At 41.1% G+C, this 20,091-nt stretch overlaps 1 protein-coding gene across 2 annotated transcripts; it reads left to right on the top strand.

Moving 5' to 3' along the window:
- Nucleotides 1–1,370: 1,370 nt before the first annotated feature.
- On the top strand, nt 1,371–20,056 carry spata13 (spermatogenesis associated 13). Of its 2 annotated transcripts, XM_074621589.1 has the most exons (13): nt 1,371–1,900; nt 8,741–10,300; nt 13,213–13,659; nt 14,704–14,848; nt 15,061–15,182; nt 15,460–15,639; nt 16,038–16,211; nt 16,454–16,633; nt 16,722–16,954; nt 17,502–17,631; nt 18,689–19,064; nt 19,210–19,284; nt 19,394–20,056. In XM_074621589.1, exons 1-13 carry the CDS (start codon nt 1,892–1,894, stop codon nt 19,573–19,575), a joined length of 3,813 nt encoding a protein of 1,270 aa, XP_074477690.1. In that variant the 5' UTR covers nt 1,371–1,891; the 3' UTR covers nt 19,576–20,056. The 2 variants fall into 2 exon arrangements, with proteins under 2 accessions (XP_074477690.1, XP_074477691.1); XM_074621590.1 differs by lacking the exons at nt 1,371–1,900; nt 8,741–10,300 and adding an exon at nt 12,464–12,707.
- The last annotated feature ends 35 nt before the right edge of the window (nt 20,057–20,091 follow it).

Below are 20,091 nucleotides of genomic sequence, written 5' to 3'. Positions count from 1 at the left end.
GCTTGGTTCCTGACCATTTTGCATGTTATTTCCAATCTTATCTTGACTAAAATATAGCATTACATCAAACATATTTATTTCAACATTTGTCTTAAGTTTCTTTTGTAGAAAGTTGGATACATCAATCCAGAACATTCTTGTGAAAGAATATATGCGGAAATACTCTTTTTTTCAAGTCCACAGAAATCCCACTTATAATCAATATCCAGCTTGAATCTTTCTAACACAAGTTTTATTGTCAGTGTAATAACTTGAGAGAAACGTCCTAAGTTTGTTATTGATACAGTACTTATCACAAATTTTCCAAGCTTTCTCCCACTGTATTTTCTCAAATAAGGAAAACCAAAAACATCTAGTTGAAGGGAAGGAAAAACATAACTGAGTGAGTTCCTAATATGTTTGTTAAAGCACCTATCTTTCAGTATATTAGTACCTCCAATATTTTCCACACAATCTTCTGAATTAAAAGGTTGATCAACAGTACCAGGGTTTCGTAGAAGTATAAGGACACTTTTTGGTATAGCATCAGAACAATAGCATACTCTTTTGGTTTTACATGCATTTTGAATTGCAGAAATTCTTTATAAGATAATATAATATGATAATAATAATAATAAATTATGGAGGACCGAACTTGCCAAAATTTAAAATAAATGAATAAATAAATAAATGACTCAATAAATAAATATATATTTGAACTTTTGTGTACCCCACCAAAGAGCACCTTCATCACACTGATTTGAACTTCCGAGCACTCTGGACTTTTTCCCTTTTTGAAAGTAATATATATACCATTAGAAGTAGCAAAAAATAAAATAGAAAATAAATGTAGTAATTAATTAATTGATAAAATGTGACATTAATTTTTAGTTCTGTTATAATTTGCTTATTTGTTTATTTACCTTTGTATTAATTCCCTTATTTATTTACTTTTCTATTTAATTTCCACTTATATTTATTTACGTATTTATTTTTTATTTATTTATTATTTGTTTTAAAATGTTTGTATGTATTTATTTATGTGTTTGTTTATTTATTAATTTATGCATGATTTTCCCTTAGTATTTCACCCGTTAATTATATGATAACTAACCATTTTTATGAAGTAATTGGCCAGCTGTCAGTAGTCCATTATTAAACCCATGTGTGATAGAAAACAGTGAGTAGTAGTAGTAGTAGTAATAGTTGAGGAGCCGCATTCTCTCCTGTCCTGTTTTTTTTTTTCATCAATGAAAGAGCAGTTCCACTGTGGGCGTGGCTTTGTGGTCATCTACTTACTTCTGATTGGCTATCACTCGAGTGGTCACTTTGTGGTCAGCCAGTAACCTTCCGTGGTAACCTCTCTAAGCCCCGCCCCTTGGAGACACTGCAACAAGTGCATTAATGATGCTCAGCCAGCAGCTTCAAGAAACACCTCTTTGAACTGAAGTCATTATGAGCGTCTTCTTCAACAACTTCCGACGATATCGTATGACTCAGTATCCTTTAGGTGTGTTCACTTTGACTACCTGGTTCATCCCGGTCGGCGAAAGCGAAATTACACCGAAAAGATTGCGTAACTTTATCGTTTAGAAGGAGTTTTTATCAGTTAGCTCGTCAGCTAGCTCACTATGTTGCCGGGGTAACTAGTTAGCAGTTAGCAGGGCCAGCGCACTATGTCGCAGGGGTGACTAGTTAGTTGTTAGCAGAGCCAGCGCACTATGTCGCAGGAGTAACTAGTTAGGAGTCAGCAGGGCCAGCGCACTTGTCGTGGTTTTGGACATGTTTTTGCGAGACAACGAGGACTGTGAGGCAGCTGGATCTCAGAGGCTACTTCACTATGGATAAACAACCCAAAACAGCTGCTCTGTTGATGTGAGAAAAGAAGGTCAAGAGGACAACATCAGCCACTATGAGCAGGGTGAGCAAAACAAGTGTTGTTTAACTTGTTTAACTTCCTTTAAATTATTTATTTTTTATTTGTATTTAACCTTTATTTAAATTATAATATTTAAATAGTATTTATCACAAATTTTCCAAGCTTTCTCCCACTGTATTTCCTCAAATAAGGAGTACCAAAACCATCTAGATGAAGGGACAGAAAGATAACTGAGTGTGTTCCTAATATGTTTGTTAGAGCACTTATCTTTCAGTATATTAGTACCTCCAATATTTTTTATTTAACCTTTATTTAACCAGGTTAGTCCCATTGAGATTAAGAACCTCTTTTTCCAAGGGAGACCTGGCCAAGATGGTCAGCAGCAAGAACACAAAGTTGCAGACACAGACTACAAATAGAGATAAAATACAATTCATAAACACTAAAAGCACTCAAATTTGCATGAAAGAGAACTATCTAAAGACAAATGGGGGGGACAAAAAGGAACTTTTCTGTGAGTCAGCTGTACAACAAGGGAAGCTAAAAACATTGGCATGCCATACAGTCTGCTTCTAAAGCCTTCATTTTAGATTTAAAAATACTATAATACTAATAACTAAATACTAATTTATACTATTCGTGTTATCACGTTACAGTTGAGATTTTCCTCCTCTTGTGTTTGAAAATGGGACCAGAGGGGGTTATTGTAGTGCATTACAGCCGTGGTTGTTATAGTGATGTGGGAGATGCCAGGCTGTGCAGGGAGTTGGTGAAGGAGGGGTTGGTGGGGGCTGGAGGGGGGCACCTACTACAAAGAGCTTTATGGCCAAAGAAAGTTAATTAATGCAGAAATAAATAAGCAGCCCGAGTTCTTTGTGGGCTTAGAAAACTACTAATCCCTTTCCATAGCTCCTTGTTTTCAGATTCTGCTTCATTCTTATAGCACTACACATGCAAGAGTCTGCAGCCACCACTACTCACAATTATTATGGTTTTTATGGCTGCCTTGATGGCATTTTATACCAGAGGTGTGGTGTCTAGAACATTCAGTGTTCAAATATTCACAGGTCACAGTCCTCTCTGCTTTATAGAGGATATCAAATCAATAAACTTTACAACAGTAGTAACCATATAATTTTACACCAGGCTACTTTCTATCTCATACACGGTTGTAATTCTGCCTCATGAGGCACAAAATAGAGCTTTGTGTCTGTAGTTTATGAACTTATTCTGCATTAGTTTCGCATATATTTGGATATTCCGGATCGGATAATAATAATAATTGCTGTTTAAGTTTTGACCAATTTGTTCCTGCATGAACAAAGTTTCCACTTGAACTGTAAGTCCTGTTAATCTTGAAGATTTTTTACCAAGTTGCTGCTACAATTCTACAATTCCGTAAATGTATATCTATGTATTTATTTGTCACATTTAGTATTACAAAGTTAGGAAAGCAATGTTTAAGTCAAGCCTGATGTTGCCTTACACATAAAGGACTGATCCCAGTCACTTCCACACAGTGAGGCATACAGCTGATTAATTAAACACTGGTATCGAATCAGTACTCAGTATTGGCCGATACTCAAAGCCCAGGTGTTGCTATCGGTATCGGGACTGAAAAAGTTGGATCGGTGTAGCCCTAGTTTCCTTGTTTTTTTCCTTCTTTAGTCCGTAGAGTAACGAAGTAACTTCAACCAGACATATTCAGTGCTGTGACTCAGTCATAAAGGACATTTGTGCCAGGAAAATACTGTGTTCATTATCGACCTGAAGCTCAGAAACCGATGGAAACCAGTGTTTAAGATTGTCTCAGATCACCATATAATATTAGTGGATTTGTGCTCTTGAGACACTTTCAGTTTTCATGGTTTTTGAATGTTGATGGAGCAGCCTTTTGGTCATTGTTGCATCGCTGTCAGGTTACACTGTTGACTGTTGACAATGTGGCTCAGTGGTGGTTTTGTCCTCTCTAAGCCTTGTGCACCGTGCAGTGTTAGATTTCTGTCTGTCTGTATGACAGTCTACCGCAGATCAGGTGAGTAAGTGGCTGCCTGTGTGAGAGTGGTGACACTCCCTAGTTTTACCTGTACTTCCCACGCTCTTATAGAAAGGGGCGTGGCGTCTCCAGACCTCCTTCTATCTGCCAGATCAAAAAAATGAGGAACTAGGTCATGGACAAATATGAGACTTTACCAGGAAACTGAACCGATGTGCTCACCTGATCCAGATGGGACATGTCTATTTCATAATCATGATTCATGTGACTACAACAGAGGAAACTCTTATGTCTTAATTTTCACCCTTAAATTGTCGAGTGCACACAGGCCAAGTTGCCCCCTGCAGTCAAGCCCTGGTGGGCTGTTAACAAGCTTTGGGTGTCACTCTTCAGTCAGCGCTGAATAGCCTAGTTGTCGCCCTGATTAGGCTATCATGTGTAGATGAAACCAGTCCTGAATACAGACTGGTAAAGCTCCACTAAACAGATTATTACTGGTATGGAAAAGGAAAAGGCTATACACACACACAAACATACATTCATGCAGTAGATTTCCTTTAGAGTTTTTAATCTTTGCGAGGAAATAGTCTGTAAGGTCAGATAACAAGCATCAAGGCTAAAACGACTTTAATATGGATTCAAGTATTTAATACTGAATATTGTCAAGTGTTTCTTAATCTTGCCAGGCGCTTGTACAACCATGATTGTAAACTCATTCACTTGAAGGACAAAGTACAGTGAACTTTTCCTTTAGTACTGAACATATGTGCAGATTAAGTTTCATAGACTCCTAGTTACCCTACACACACACTGCTTTAGCTAATCAGCCAATCTGTTCTTTAAAACATTATCACATGTTTCCTGACATCCTTTAAGTATGTCTTCTTCACAGCTTTCATTCTTGGAGACAAATAGACAACCAGTAAATGACATCTTACAGAGGAATGGCGGGTGTTGCTCCAGGGTGGTTGTGTCTGTCTCAGAGTTAAGCCAGAGAACGGAAAATGACAGAAAAGCTTACTTTCTTTTGCTACTCTCTGTCTGGTGGTTTTTCAATTTAATGCTCAGTTCATTTTGGCCTAATTAGATTTATCCTAGCCTCAGGCAGGACATACCTCTCTGCAGAGGTGAACTATGGGTAGGAGGTCACTTATCATTATAAGTCCTTACATAACCGCCTGGGTTTTCTAGCCAAACAGGAAGGGAGTCAATGATTTAAATGCCTTCCTCCCCGCTCAGCTCAGTGCATGTGAGTGCACGTGCACGTGCACATGGGCCGTGCACTATGAGAAAGGATGCTCTAACTAATTGTGCATGTGTTTTTGGAGCGCATGCTTTCAGCCCTTGTATACATGTTTATGTATCTGGGTGAGTGTTCATCCTTGTCTCTAGGAGTCTAATCTGAGGCTGGCTCCAGCTGGCTGCCATGTGTGTGTGGGGGGGTACTCCTCCCTGAGCTCTTAATTAACTCTGGACCAGGGCCCCAGTGTGCCGCTCCCATCCATGGCCTAGCAGGAGGAAGCCGGAGAGCAGCAGGGATCCTGGTACGCAGGCAGAGCAAAGATGATATAGGAAAGTTCATAGTGAAAGTGACTTGCATTCACAGACAGTAGGGCGTGATTTTAACATTCACATAAGTAATATTTGCCTGGATGTTGCAATATGCATAGCTGTAGACATGGGCGTAGTTGATGCTTTTATTTTCTTGTCATTTCAGAAAATATGGAGGAAAGGAAAAGTTGCCAGAACTTAAAATTTAAAGTTTTTATCTTGACTTTGGAGATAAATGAACAAAATGAAATATGTTTTCATTATGTCTTTCCATACAACATATTCCTGTACTGTGTTGTTGACAGTATAAACATACAGTACCTTGAGTAAAAAGCCATACAGTATACCCTTATATTTCATCTCTCAAGGTATAAACAGCTTTTCATGATTAAGGAAGCTGCAGTTGTCGGTGTTGAATTTGTTTTGTAAAATCGGTAGTTATGGATTGCCAACCAACCTGCCATTTGAACAATGAAACAAGTTTGTCTACCATGCACATCAAAACTGACATTGTCATTGCGGTTGATGCATTCCGTCTAGACTAGAATACAACAAGGCTCATAAAGCTGTCACGAGTTTTAATGGGCATAGTTAGACAGAAACAGAAACTAATGCTGCAACAATTATTCATTATAATCTGTCGATTATTTTTTCGATTAATCGATTAGTTGTTTGGTCCATAACATGTCAGAATAGGTGGAAAATGTCGATCAGTGTTTCCCAAAGCCCAAGATGACATCTTAAAATGTCTTTTTTTGTCCACAACTCAAAGATATTCAGTTTACTGTCATAGAGGAGTAAAGAAACCAGAAAGTATTCACATTTAAGAAGCTGGAATCAAAGAATTTTGACTTTTTTTTTCTTTAAAAATTACTCAAACAGATTAATGGATTATCAAAATAGTTGGCCATTAATTTAATAGTTGATAACTAATCAATTAATCATTGCAGCTCTAACAGAAACTAACATACTGTGCATTTATTGCTGTGTAAAACATATTGCATATAAGTTGAAGCCTGTGTTCTTTTTGTGAAAGTCACCACCTGCGTCAGCTTGGTTCTGATTAAAAGCACTGCCAAGTATCAGTAGACGCCAACTGGCCTGTGACAGTTGGCGCCAGGTTTAGGGGAGAAGGCAGACAGGTGTTGAAGGATAGCGCAGTTGGAGGCTGATAGCAGGACGCAAGTATTCAAAACAAAAACAAGCCACTAGAGCGGTAGAAATTCCTTTCCCATCTCCTATCTTTCTGCTTGGAAAATAGTTGGAATTATTGATCCCATCTATTTTCCCAGTTGCTACTCAACGTGATTCTGCAGTGACTGAGGAGGAGAAAGCACAAGAAGACAATTCAGCGTAGGGTTGAAAGCAGCACATTGTTCACGAGGGGTGTTTACTGTCTGTCAGCAGTGGTGCTTGGCAGCGGTGGCTCTGCGTTTACATAAGTGTTCAGTGTGATGGAGCGGGCTGGTTGAAGTGACAGCAGATTCCACAGAGATTTTGACTGAGAAAGCCCATCTGCTGCTGAACACGCATGAGGACAGGAGGCATGGGAGCGTTCCAGGATCCCTGCAACTCCCCGCATGTGTACATAACAGACAGTGGGAGCAACACTGCCTTCAAACTAAAAAATGTGCCCTTCAGTTTGTGTTAGGACTGAATGATGCTGACAAAATCACATACCTGAATAACAATGTCAATATATTGGAGGTGACTATTTGTATTGTTAAAAGATTTCCTGCAAGAAATGTAAACAATCAGCAATGTCATTTTATTTTAACACCCCCCATTTAGCATTTATAAGCAGTATACAAACAATGAATTAACGGTTTCTAACACACTGTAATGTAGTTGTAATGTCTTCAGCGTATATGAGGATGTGAATATAATGATAATCCATAAAATTGTTCCATTTAACTGTAATTAAACCTTCAAGAATATGAAAAGTAAACATGTTTGCTATATTATATTATTATAATAAGCAAATTCTGAGATGATGTCTGGTCTCACACCATGATATTAATATTACAACTACATATCATCTTAATCTGTATGACAGAGACTGATTAATCAATATCAATCGGTTTGATTAATGCCATTTTGAGATAATTAACAAAATAATAAATAAATAAATAATCAAACAAAAATTTTATAGTTAAAATTGTGTTATCTTATTTTTATTTTAGATCATTTGTAAGTCAGTTAGTAGTTGTAGAAGTACTATGATGTGTCATTTTGCGGCCTTTTGAACACCAGTCAAAGCTGGTATTCAGTCATGAAAGAAACCCTTGAGAAAGTGTGACTTCTAAAAATAGACATAAGGCCTTTTTCACACAAGACATTTTGACTCGTCACAACGAAACAAGCAGATGAATGATGCCTGAATTCCATTTAGCTGCTTCAGTTTCGGGCGTCCTGGTATTGTGCACGCTGACTCAGTCTCACACTGTCATGGTTTACTGGCACACTTGAAGAACAGAGCCATTGCTGGTGTTACGTATTAGCACCAACACCTGTGCTTTTCCTACTATGACAAGCTAACTGTACGCTGTGAAAAAGACTTATTAGTTTGAATCATATATAGCAAAACATTGAGGACTCTGTGTATTAGGATAAAGAGTTGAACTATTCTTCACTGATTTGAAGACCACACAACCCTCCCCCTCACCGTCAGCCCTTCATCATCTACGTAATCTGGAGAAAACTGGGCAATTTATTGCATTAATCACAATGGATTAGCAAATTTCATTGCTTAGTCACGCTCACAAAGCCCCACTTCAAAGGCTCAGCAGCATTTACCACTGCTCTGAATCTCTCACACACACACACACACACACACACACACACTCACATAAAGCTGAACTTAGCACAACACCACCCCGACCTGGGCCTCCTCTCTCCTTGGACATTGAAATACAGCACCAAGGACAAATGCATGTAGTGTTCTCAGTGAAAGATGTTTTACTCCTCTGGATCCTGTGCACACTGAGGGATGTTTGTCTTTCTGTTTATCTGTGTCTCTAACCTTTATTCTCTCTGTCCCTCTTCTGTCACATACAAACACAGAAGGCATTGTACTTTAAACCACAATAGTTCATTCTCATGCTCCCATCCTTTTAAGCATACTGCATGTCTTTTTCATGCCAACGTTCTTCTCAGGAATTAATTGCACAGCTTTTCTACATATTTCTCTCTTTTGTTATCTGGAGTTGTCTTATCTGCTTTTTATCTGAGCAGCAAATTTAATTTCCACATAGTAACCTTTGAAGAGGATCATTAATTCTTCTATGATGCAACACGCAAAGATTTCTAAAATTAATCTTTGTTTGGTTTTGCAGGCAGAACAACAGGACAGGGTCTTGTCCACAAGCGAAGACTCTCTCCCGGGCCTCCACAACTCTAAAGCTGACCCGCTGATCCGAAGCCGTCCCCTCAGTGATATATACCCGTTCCATGGTCATGCTGACAGAAGTGCAGTCCCGTGTCTGCTGTCTGGGTGTGGCGCCCAAGTACAGCCTGCAGGTTCTGAAGAAAGCAGATTGAATGGCATCAACTCCTCCGCCTGGTCCAACCCGGTTATAGGTCAACCTGAGGGGAAGCCCTCAAGAATTATGAGGCTTTTTTCTAACTCGAGGAAGGGCCCTGTCCCCGCTCACAGTCCAGCCACTGACAGTCCAACCAGTGACAGTTCCGCCTCAACCCACAGCAACGACAGCAACAGCGTCCCCCAGTCCTGGTCAGGGCTCTCAGGACTGGGTGTTGTGGACTCCTTCAAAAAGCTCCGCTCTTCTGTGCTCCAGGGTATACAGAGTAGAGGGGCGGTCAACTTCGACGGAGAACATGACCTATCAATTCAGGTATTGGCTAATGGTGGCACAGGTGTGGTCAACACTGATCCTGGTCTAAATGATGCAGCAAATCCTTTAAAGTTTGCAGAAGGATACAGTGTGTCCAACGGAAGTTTTGCAGGCCAAAAGTTGGCTGTGATGAGCAGCTGCGGATCAGATATTGAGGACTGCGATGATGAGGAAAATGGCGAAGGAGACGGTCTCACGCGCAACACACGCTTCTCAAGGAGTATCAGGAGAGCGTACGGAGCAGGACGCATCTCTATACTCGACACAGGGAACAGGAGACTAACAAGAAGCAGCACAAATGAAGCTATGGACAGTCCGAAACCAGAACAGACATCCGAGGTCAATGTCCAAACAAAGAACATGAATGAGAACACAAATGTGAAGGTGCTGAGCAGACTGAGCAAAAGTGCAGAAAATCTTCATATATTTAAGGCACCTTTCAGACGCAAAGCCCCATCTCCAGGACGTCCTTCGCTTCAGGAGTTCCCCCAGAGGACTAGCCCGTCAAACGGGACTCCAAACATCCAGAGGACAGCCAGCGCCTCCTCAGTGGACCTCCGGGGACACGCTGTTAGCCACAGGAAGAGCCCTGCGATGACCAAGGGGCCGATGCTAAAGCTAGTAGGCAGCATGACTGACCTGACTGTCAGACGCAGGCGAAGTCCTTCCCCGAGCCCAACCTCTCATTCTCCCTTGTCACCCCTGACCCGTCTCCATGACGACTACTCCCGCCGTGTGCCTTGCCTAGCAACCAGTGAGCGACAGCGCCGGCCGTCGCCCGTCAGAGCCAGGGTCATTTCTGTCGAACGCACTCCTCTGGTTCATCTACAGCCTGAATACGATGCCATCCTCATCAACCAGATTTCTGTGGAGGTCCCAGAGGGAGCAGAGCAGACTTCACCTGGTGTCTCTGCTCATTATGAATCACTGACTGAGGCCACAACAAGTGGTTATAAACAGACATCAGATTCATCTCCTCTCAGCCAGAAAGAGCCTTCACAACAACAAGAACAGACTGAAGTCAACGTGCTACCAAATGAGGTAAGGGAGGAAAATCATGTGTAAAGATACCAGGGGTCTGATGTGACAAAATTCAATTCTCTTGATACATACTGTACATAGTAATGTTTCTGTTAGCAGTCAGTGTTGCTGCACCTGTATGGCAAGCCATTTTAATATTTAATCGAACCACCCTGTAATTACATTTTTGATAATTTGATAATTACACTTCCATAATAGCGCTCGTAGGTGTGAATGTGAGTGTGAATGGTTGTCTGTCTCTATGTGACAGCCCTGTGATAGTCTGGCGACCTGTCCATGGTGTACACCGCCTTCGCCCAATGTCAGCTGGGATCGGCTCCAGCCCCCCCATGACCCCGAATGGGATAAGCGGTTACAGATAATTGATGGATGGATATCCATAATAGCATTTCTCCTAGTCAAAATTGTATTCTGACTAGTCACAATGGTAATAAAACATATCCACAATAACATTCTTACTAGTAGAAATTGTATTTTAAGATATCTACAACATTCATTGTACTATTCAAAACTAAATTTAAGTTATCTTTAAATCCTTAAAAAGTACAAATGTCCATTTTAACATTTAATAGTTAGACTGGATATGTATTATAGATATCTGGTTTAATTCTTCCTAGTCAAATAGAACATTTCAGACATCCACAATGACATTCTTCAGGAGAAATGACGTCACTTTTGCCATTGATATGTATTGTGCTTTCAATTACAGATATCCACAATTGCATTTTTGATATCTAGAATGATCATTCTGGATATTTGCAATGCAATTCTTACGATGAAAAACTGCCCTTTTTGGCATATTGTTGTCTTTTTGGATATCCAGAACAGATAACCACAATACATTTGTGGATATCTGCAATTGCATTTTTTCTAGTCATAATTCTACTTGTAAATATCTGAAATTGCATTTTTATTAGTCATAATGCCAATTTTTCAGTCACAATGTATTTTGGATATTGAAAATTACATTATGGATATCTGGAATGGTTTTTCATTTTGGATATCTGAAATTAAAATTATGACTAGTAACTTTTAGTTTCTAGATATCTGAAATAGGAGTTTTTCCTAGTAAGAATTCTATTGCAGATATCCAGAATGATCATGCAAAAAAATGTCTGAAATTGAAAGCACAATACACATGAATGGTAAAAGTGATGTAATTTTTCCTAGGAAGAATTGATTTATGGATATCTGCGATATATACAGTATATCCAGTCTAATTATTAAATGGTAAAATGGCTTGCCATACCACCTGTTTCTCCCTGCTTATTAGCACAGGAGATGTAGATGTTCTGACACAACATAGGACGCGTGTTAAACAATAATGGTGACATCAAGCTAGTGTTACCTTTATGCAACTGGTCTCTTTGATTACAAGGCTTTTCACTGCTTACAGATAGATAAAATGTGCTGCAGCTGAAAGAGAACAAAGCTGCAAAATGTTTAGCACAATCACACATTAGCAGCACCTTTATCATTGATTCAGAAACACGGGGGATTGGAAATCATTAGATTACAGTTAAGATTCAAAGAGGAAGGAAGTGATGAATGACAGAGGAAAGATTTTCCTTATACTCTAGAACAGCGTGATCATTCATGGATGCCAATCTTCCAGTTGAATGGCATTGACCCTTGTCTTAGGAAGCAAAGCGTCACACCTCTAAGAAGTGATTTTATGAAGTGATCTTTGAAGCTGGCATGATTCTAACCCACTGCGATAAGTTCCCGTCAGCGTACGTGATGCTTGTCAGTATTGTGCTCGTATGCTAAAAAAAAAAAAGAGCTGTGTGTGTGTGTCCAAAGTCCCCTTTGGTGTCAAATAAATAATGACGTTGGCATAAATCGTTCTTCACTGTCCTTTTTCCTGTCAGTAGTATTTGATATACTGACTTCTGCCGCAGCAGGGTCACATGCTGAAGCCAGCTGTTCTGTGCTACCAGGCACACTGAAGGAGCAGAGTTAATGATTAGGCTTTGTTTATGATTAGTGGGCCCTTGCGCAAAACAGCTCCATAGTCCTGTTGCTGTGGGAGGGAAGGCAGCTATGAGGGAGTACTGCCCCTGCCTCACGTCTCTCCCTTTCCCTTTAGCTGAAGCCCAGTGGATCAAAGTCCAGCACCATTGACACTGGGCCTTGGACGGCTAGCAGCACCAGCAGGTAGACAGGATCATAAACACACCGTTATCGTGACATGTGCTTTTGAGTAGGATTTAGCCTTTGGAGATGAACCGGAAAAATCTGATTTGTTTACTTTAGAAATCAAGTGGCTTTTACTGGCCTCAAAAAAAAAAAGTTAGGGACACACGGGCCAGTCTGTGTTTGTGCGTGTTTCACAATGGTGCTAGTCCACTGTGTGCCTTTCCAGTGTATATGCCGGGGACCGGACCCAGATCGAGAAAACCAAGAGGTAAGGTTTGATATCGCTGGCTGACTAACAGACTTAGAACAACAATTTCCAAACGAGTAACCATTAGCCAATATTTGAGCGTTAAGTATACAATACCTGCATACAGAATGATAACATTTAATTGTGGAATATTTGTGGAATTTTTCTGCTGCAGTTCTTGTTTGAACTTGATAAGCGTAGGGGTTCACTGTGTTCAATACGTGGAGCTGTGTGAACATGAATACTTTCACATGATAATAAAGTTTCTCACGAGAATCCAGATAAAGTTAATTGAAATAGTTTCACACTGATTCCTGTGGTTTCTGCATCGAGATACAACCAAGACAGTTGCTTCTAGTTGGAACTTTTATGACTTGCAGTACCATTTTGCTCTGTTTCTGATTAACAGATGTTCTTCCCAGCAGACATGATGTTCTGCATCTCAGTGCATTGCGGATCATTGAACAGGGGAAAATCAATATCATCGTCCTTATTGAGTTTTGAACTTTTTCTTTTTGATCCCTAGGTGACATCGGACCAACAAGGGCCAGAAGCACTTCTCCATACAGAAGAAGTCTCTCTAACAACCAGCGGCAACCCTCCTATCTCTCCAACATCCTCCTCGGAGTCACCCACATCGCCCACAGATGCATCCACGGAAACATCCTCCGTCAAGCCCAGACGAAGGAGTGGGCGCCCGAAACCTCGACCCATCTCTGACTACGGGCAGCTCGCTTCCAGGAAGCACTCCATTCCAGAGGAAGTGGCAGAGCTGCATGCTGAAGAAAGGACAGCATATACATCATTGCATAAAGACTGCAGCGGTAATGACGCGTGTGGGAATGGAGAGAGCCCCGAGAACTGCAGCATGAACAGAGAAGTTCAAGGCATGAGGCAGCGTCCGATCTCAGTGATAGGAGTTGTGGATCTGTTCTCTCCTGATGCTGAGGAGAAAGACGACCGTCTTCCTTCTGTAAGCATTTACACTTACAGTTTAATCCTACGAGAAACACGCCGTTTTTAAAAAAGTGAAAAGTCTTAAATGAATTCCCATCTACTGTATATAAACTGGAAATGTGGTCGGATACTTGGTTTCAATCAGTCAAGTGTTGAATCAAGTTTGGCCTCAGGCTGATCTAGTTGGCAATGAAGGAATTAAAATAAGGAATGCATGGTTAGAAGCATGTTTAAACTCAACTCCAACAATTAGTTAAAAATACTGTATCCTCCACAATGTTAGGTAAGAAAACAATAATTTTCCTGCCAATGCTAACCATGTGAGTGGCTCATTGTTTTTGTTTTACAGATTTTCACTGAAAAATACCTAGATATCTAAAAGGGAGCAGATCAGTTAAAACAGATTTTCACTCAGCTTTTAAATCTACATTCAATTTGTGTTTCCTGCTATGACAAAAAGAAAGAGAATAATGAGCATTATTTAAACTACAAAAAAAAATACAAGACAAGGCATCCTTTTAGCTCAGTACTTTTTGTTGTTCTCTCTTTCTACTGTCTGTAATGTTAGGGCTGTCCTTGACCAAAGAAATTCTTAGTGGACTAACATATGATTTTGGCGACTAATTGATTAGTTGATTTAATCGACAGATCTGTAAAACAGAGTTTCTCCACAAAGGATCACACAAAAGCACAACTTTAAATCTAGTGTTTATCAGAGATGTACTCATAAATTTCTTGGAAATAAGCCATTCAGCATGAAAAAAGCATAAAACAACGACTTATTGACTGAAAAAATCTTACTCAACTAAGCCCAAAACTACCTATTAGTCGACTAATGAACTTAGAGCGGGCAGCCCTACTCTAATGAAGGCTTAAAATACAAAAAAGGAAAAGACAAGTCAAAAATAATTGATCATGGTCTCGTTTATGAATGTTCTCTGTCAGGAAGTCACAGGCTCTATTTCTATGTGGCAATGTAGTCATCAGGTGGATGGTGAAAGCCTGAGAACGTGAGCTCTTCCTAAATCCCAGGATGTTTCTTCTTGTCTTTTCTGTGCAGGCCCTGTCGCGGCCGCCCATCCCCTCCCACCAGGTTCCCCCCTACAGAGCAGTGTCTGCCAGGTTTCGCCCCTCCGCCCTCTCCCAGAGCACCCCCATCGGACTGGACCGTGTTGGACGGCGTAAGCTCCACAGAATGCTCAGCGGTGAGAGCCGGGGTTGTTGTTGATCAACAAATTTTAGTCTGCGGGAAAGCTGAGTCTGGGATTGGCAATCAGTATGTTGGAGGAAAATGTTGGTGTGGAGCCAGGTGTGGGTGTGCCGGCATCTGCGGCTTGTTTTCTGAATTATTTAAAACCTGTCAGAATGTTTTCAGCTCCATACATTTTTTTTTTTTAACCTCCTATATGTGTTGCAGAGGGTGTGTCTGCTGCAACACTTGATGACAGCGTGAGCGAGGAGGAGGAGGGCAGCTTTGATGAGCTCACTGATAACACGCCCTACCTCCAGCCAGGGGTGGAGCTCTCTGTGCTCAACGAGGTAGGTCTAATGAGGGAAACTTGTCATGTTGCAACACTCTTCTCCAAAGATGTGTTTTGAATTTATGATGGAAGATTTATCTTGTTGTATTCGTGCCTCGAGAACTGCCATCTAAAATTGTTTTCGTGTGTGTGTGTTTTCAAGATGTTTGGCCGCAGTTCAGCAGAACAGACAACCTCTGCAGTGTCCACATGTCTAGACATAATCGTACATGTTAGACACGGGCTTAGCCTGCATGTAATTGTGTCTTTATCTTATCTGTGCGTGTTCTTCTCAGTGGATTAGCTCGGGCCACACGGTGTATGCTGAGGCACTCTGGGACCATGTGACCATGGAGGAGCAGGAGCTGGCCTTCAAGGCCGGAGATGTTATCCGGGTCCTGGAAGCCTCACATAAGGACTGGTGGTGGGGCAGGGGTGCTGACAAGGAGGCCTGGTTCCCTTCCAGCTTTGTGAGGGTAAGTGGACTTCCTGACCTACGTGTCTAATGCATGTTTGCTCTCCAGCAGCACAGAAAAGACTCACAAACTGGCTTAGCGCCAAACAAGCCTCACCAGCCCTCTTAACAGTGTGTGTGGACGGGTTCTAACCCGGTTTCTGTGGCGACCACCGCTGATTGACAGTTGAGTCTTAATTAGGCAGGCTGTGGTAGCCATGGTGAGGTTATTTGATTGGCAGATGGCCGTCTGCTGTGTAATTGCTTGAAGCTGAATCAATGTTGCCGAACAAGAGCTGGTTAAACTTGTTGTTACCATAGTGATGTGGAGCTTTTTGTAGTTTAAGTACTTATTGTTCTCCCCCCTTTTTTCAATAATGTTTGTGTCGCTTATGAGCTGGGAATTTGTGGATGTTTCAGGTGCGAGTGAACCAGGAGGACTCAAGTACAGAATGTGTGGCAGACCAGGAAGAAGATTCAACTCCCAGGGACACACCCAGCACTCAGCACAAGGAGCAGATGAGAACCAATGTGGTTCAGGAAATCATGAATACTGAACGCATCTACATCAAGCACCTAAAAGACATCTGTGAGGTACGGGCCTCAACATTAACATCTAGGGCTGCTGCTTCTGTTATACTTGTCCTTTATTTAATCTAGACATGATTCACAGCTCTTAAGCATCATACATTCTAATAAATGTTCACTTTTTGTCATAAAATATTTAGAATAAGCTACATTTGTATTTTGTGACTTAACCATCCAGCACCTCCTGTTGGCCAGTGTTTGAACTGTTTCCATATGTAGTCAGCATACTGGTTTTGTGTAACTTTCAGGGTTACATCCGTCAGTGTCGTAAAGTCCCGGACATGTTCACTGAGCTGCAGTTGAAGACCATCTTCAGCAACATAGAGGACATCTACAAGTTTCAGAGGCAGTTCCTCAAAGACCTGGAGAAGAAGTACAACAAAGACCAACCGCATCTCAGTGAAATAGGCTCCTGTTTTCTCTTGCAGGTAGCGGCCACACACAAAACCTCACTTAATCACTGTGAAACTCATTTATTCCCTCATTATTCATTGAATGTTTCTGTTTCTTCCTCAGGGAGAGGGCTTCTCTATCTACTCAGACTACTGTAACACTCATCCAGCAGCCAGTGCTGAGCTGCAGCGCCTCATGAAGTCGGGCAAATATAAGCATTTCTTTGAGGCCTGCCGGCTCCTCCAGCAGATGATCGACATTTCAATTGCAGGTTTCTTGCTCACACCCGTCCAGAAGATCTGTAAATACCCCCTGCAGCTGGGAGAACTGCTTAAATACACCCCCAAAGACCACAGGTACTCCTCTGGAAATTCAGAACTTCACTATTTATACTAGTCTTTCACTACTTGTACTTGTATATTTTCCGCATCTATTTATTTAAACTCTCTGGTGAAGGCATATAACGATTACTGCACTCCAGCCTACAATATTATTGTCAACCACCCTGCACTATCAGTGTTGACACTGTTGGTCACTTCAGGACCCAACAATGCTTGTTGCTATGGTTGAAGAATGAACTCTACAGCAACTACTTGTTATGCCAGTTAATCACATAATAAAGATACCTTGACTGGATGAAGCTGTTGTCTGTGTAGCATTACTTTACGTTAGCAGTACAATGACAGCTGTAAGCAAGTGGCTGCAATGATACTTATAGTATGTATATAGCCTAGAATCAGTTAACATTAATCGCCAGTGGGTCATTTATTTATTGCCAATGGTTTGATTACTTACTTTTCCATGACTGAGATTGAAGCAGTGGTTTACTGTAAATGTCCTTTCTATTATTTTTATGTGTAAGGTGCACCCTATGCTCATTGTTCCTTTGCTGATTTATTGCAGTGACTACAGCGGAGTGAGCAAAGCGTATGAGGCTATGAAGAACGTGGCCAGTCTGATAAATGAGAGGAAGAGACGGCTGGAGAGTATCGACACCATCGCTCACTGGCAGGTGGCGATTCTCCACTGGGAGGTGATGATGACTAATCAATATTCTTCTAATTTGTACTCTGGTTATTAACCTTAAGAGAACCAATTTGTCTTTTTTTAGAGGGGGGCAGGGAGTCTTTAGGGGGAGATAGCAGGTCAACAGTATAAGTCACATAGAAGTGGTGTACATCATCTGAAAGCTGGGAACCTGTAGATTATTTGAGATGCATCTCAACACTGTGTGTCAAGTTGATGTAGTTTAGTTGTAGTTTTGGGTTGATACTATTTGGTGCTAAATTTAACTTTTTTATACCACTCAAGTATTAATACAAATGGTAAAAAAAACATCCCTCTAAAATACCACGTTGGAACACCATAGAAATTGCCATGCCGTGATTTGGTATCAAAAAAACTTTGACATTTTGAGATTTCTGCAAGAATTGCATTTTTCGGTGATTGGATGGTGAGCTCTTTTGCTCTGGAAACTGCTCAAAAACCCTCTTATTGTCGATATACCTAGGAAAGCCATCCATCCTCTGAATGCTCTAGGTCTCCAGTTTGTGGCTGTAAAATTTCATGAGGCTGTGATTATCCTAGAGGTCACCACAGGTCATTTTATACAGTGAGGTCAAGTTTCAAAAAATGGTTTCACTATCCACAAGAGTTTCAGCTTTAGAGTGATACCCAGTTTCTGTAATTCTAAGACTGTTTAGGGTCCCCAGTATGAAGAAATATTCAAACACCATTTTTTAGAATAGACGAAAATAACACATTTGTACTGTATAAAAACAACTGCATGTGATTATCATAAAGTGGGCATGTCCATAAAGGGGAGACTCATGGGTACCCATAGAAACCGTTTTTATTCACATATCTCCTCGCCAAAATTTAGCATAAGTTTGGAGCGTTATTTAGCCTCTTTCGCGACAAGCCAACAAGACATGGTTGAGCCATAAAGTCGGTTGGGGTTGCTGGCGATCTTGTGGGTCTCAGAGGGTTTATTAAAAGTAGCCTATATGTTTTGCCAATCATCTGTGAAGAATATTAAATATAGAGTTTAAATCTTCTGACTTTGTATCTGTGTAAACATGTTGTTCCAGGGGCCTGACGTGCTGGAGCGCAGCTCAGACCTGATCCACTCTGGTGAGATGACTCGAGTCCTCCGACAGGGCAAAATGCAACAGCGCAGCTTCTTCCTGTTTGACCACCAGCTGGTCTTCTGTAAAAAAGACGTCCTGCGCAGAGACCTGCTCCACTACCGCGGACGGCTCGATATGGACGAGACCGAGGTGTTGGACATGCCCGACGGGCGGGACCTAGACCTGGGCCTGACCCTGAGGAATGCTCTGCGCCTGCGTAACGCCTCCACTCTGGAGTTTGTGTGTATGCTGTGCTGCAGGAAGGCCCAGGACAAGCAGAGGTGGTTACAGGCCTTCGCCAAGGAGAGACACAGAGTCAAGGAAGACCAAGAGATGGGTGAGTCCTTCTGCATTCCTTTCATTCATGACGCAAAGCTGCTACTGTGGGTAGATGTCAAATAAAAGGTGAACAGGGTAGAATGATTGTTGGAAGAAGGGGGGTGGTTGGAAATATTTCTAACTGAAGGTGTGTTTGTTGGCAGGAATGGAGATCAGCGAAGAACAAAGAAAACAGGCCATTGTTAATGCCAGAAGAGCCAAACAGAAGAAGAGCAAAAGTAAGGAAATATTTTGCTTCGTGCCGTTTAGCCACTCATTTCCATTTGATCTTAATATTGATTTTCATACGTCATTTTTATGTTTTTGTTTTGCACGTTCACCTTTTAGACGCTGGTTACTCTGGCTCTGTCCCACCACACCACCAAAACCTTCACCCACTTCACCAGCGTCACGTCACCATTCCAACCAGCGTGCCTCAGCAGCAGGTCTTTTCACTGGCCGAGCCCCCCAAACGAAAGCCTTACCACCTGTTGTACAGCATCACCCGCAACGCCTTTTTCAGGAAATGAGGCTTTGCTCCCTCAGCTTTTTTTCCTCCATTCCAAAACGTCCTGAAGACTCAAAGAACACTTTATTTTTTCCTGTATTTTTTTCTGCCTTTGAATGTACTGTCAAGTTCTGTTTTTGTGCCTCATGTGTCTTTCTCTTTGTTTGTTTTAGTTTTTGTTGCACCATGAAGTTAAGTGCCTACAATTTGGAAGAGGCATGACAAAAAGTGTTAAAATACTGACTAAATGCTGCTCACTCAAGAGACTCCCATCCCTTTTTGTTTTATTAATTCCAACTGAAAGATTTTTTAATGTTAATTATGACAACAATGTATGTTCTGCTTTTACGTTGACAAACATGGTTTTAGTTTATTTCACAGAGGCTGGACCCTTTTTTTGCTGCGAGTCTGTCAACTCTGAGCTCAAAACAGCCAGAGGATAAATTAACTGACACAGTCACCTACCTTGTTAACACTGTAAATAAAACTCTTGTACAAACATACCTAACGAGAATGTTGTCGCTTTAAGATAATTAGT

The sequence above is a fragment of the Sebastes fasciatus genome, chromosome 21 (genome assembly GCF_043250625.1).
Source record: "Sebastes fasciatus isolate fSebFas1 chromosome 21, fSebFas1.pri, whole genome shotgun sequence".
Lineage (NCBI taxonomy): Eukaryota > Metazoa > Chordata > Actinopteri > Perciformes > Sebastidae > Sebastes > Sebastes fasciatus.
Note: the sequence above shows the minus strand (reverse complement) of the source record. Positions and strands in the feature narration are given on the sequence as shown.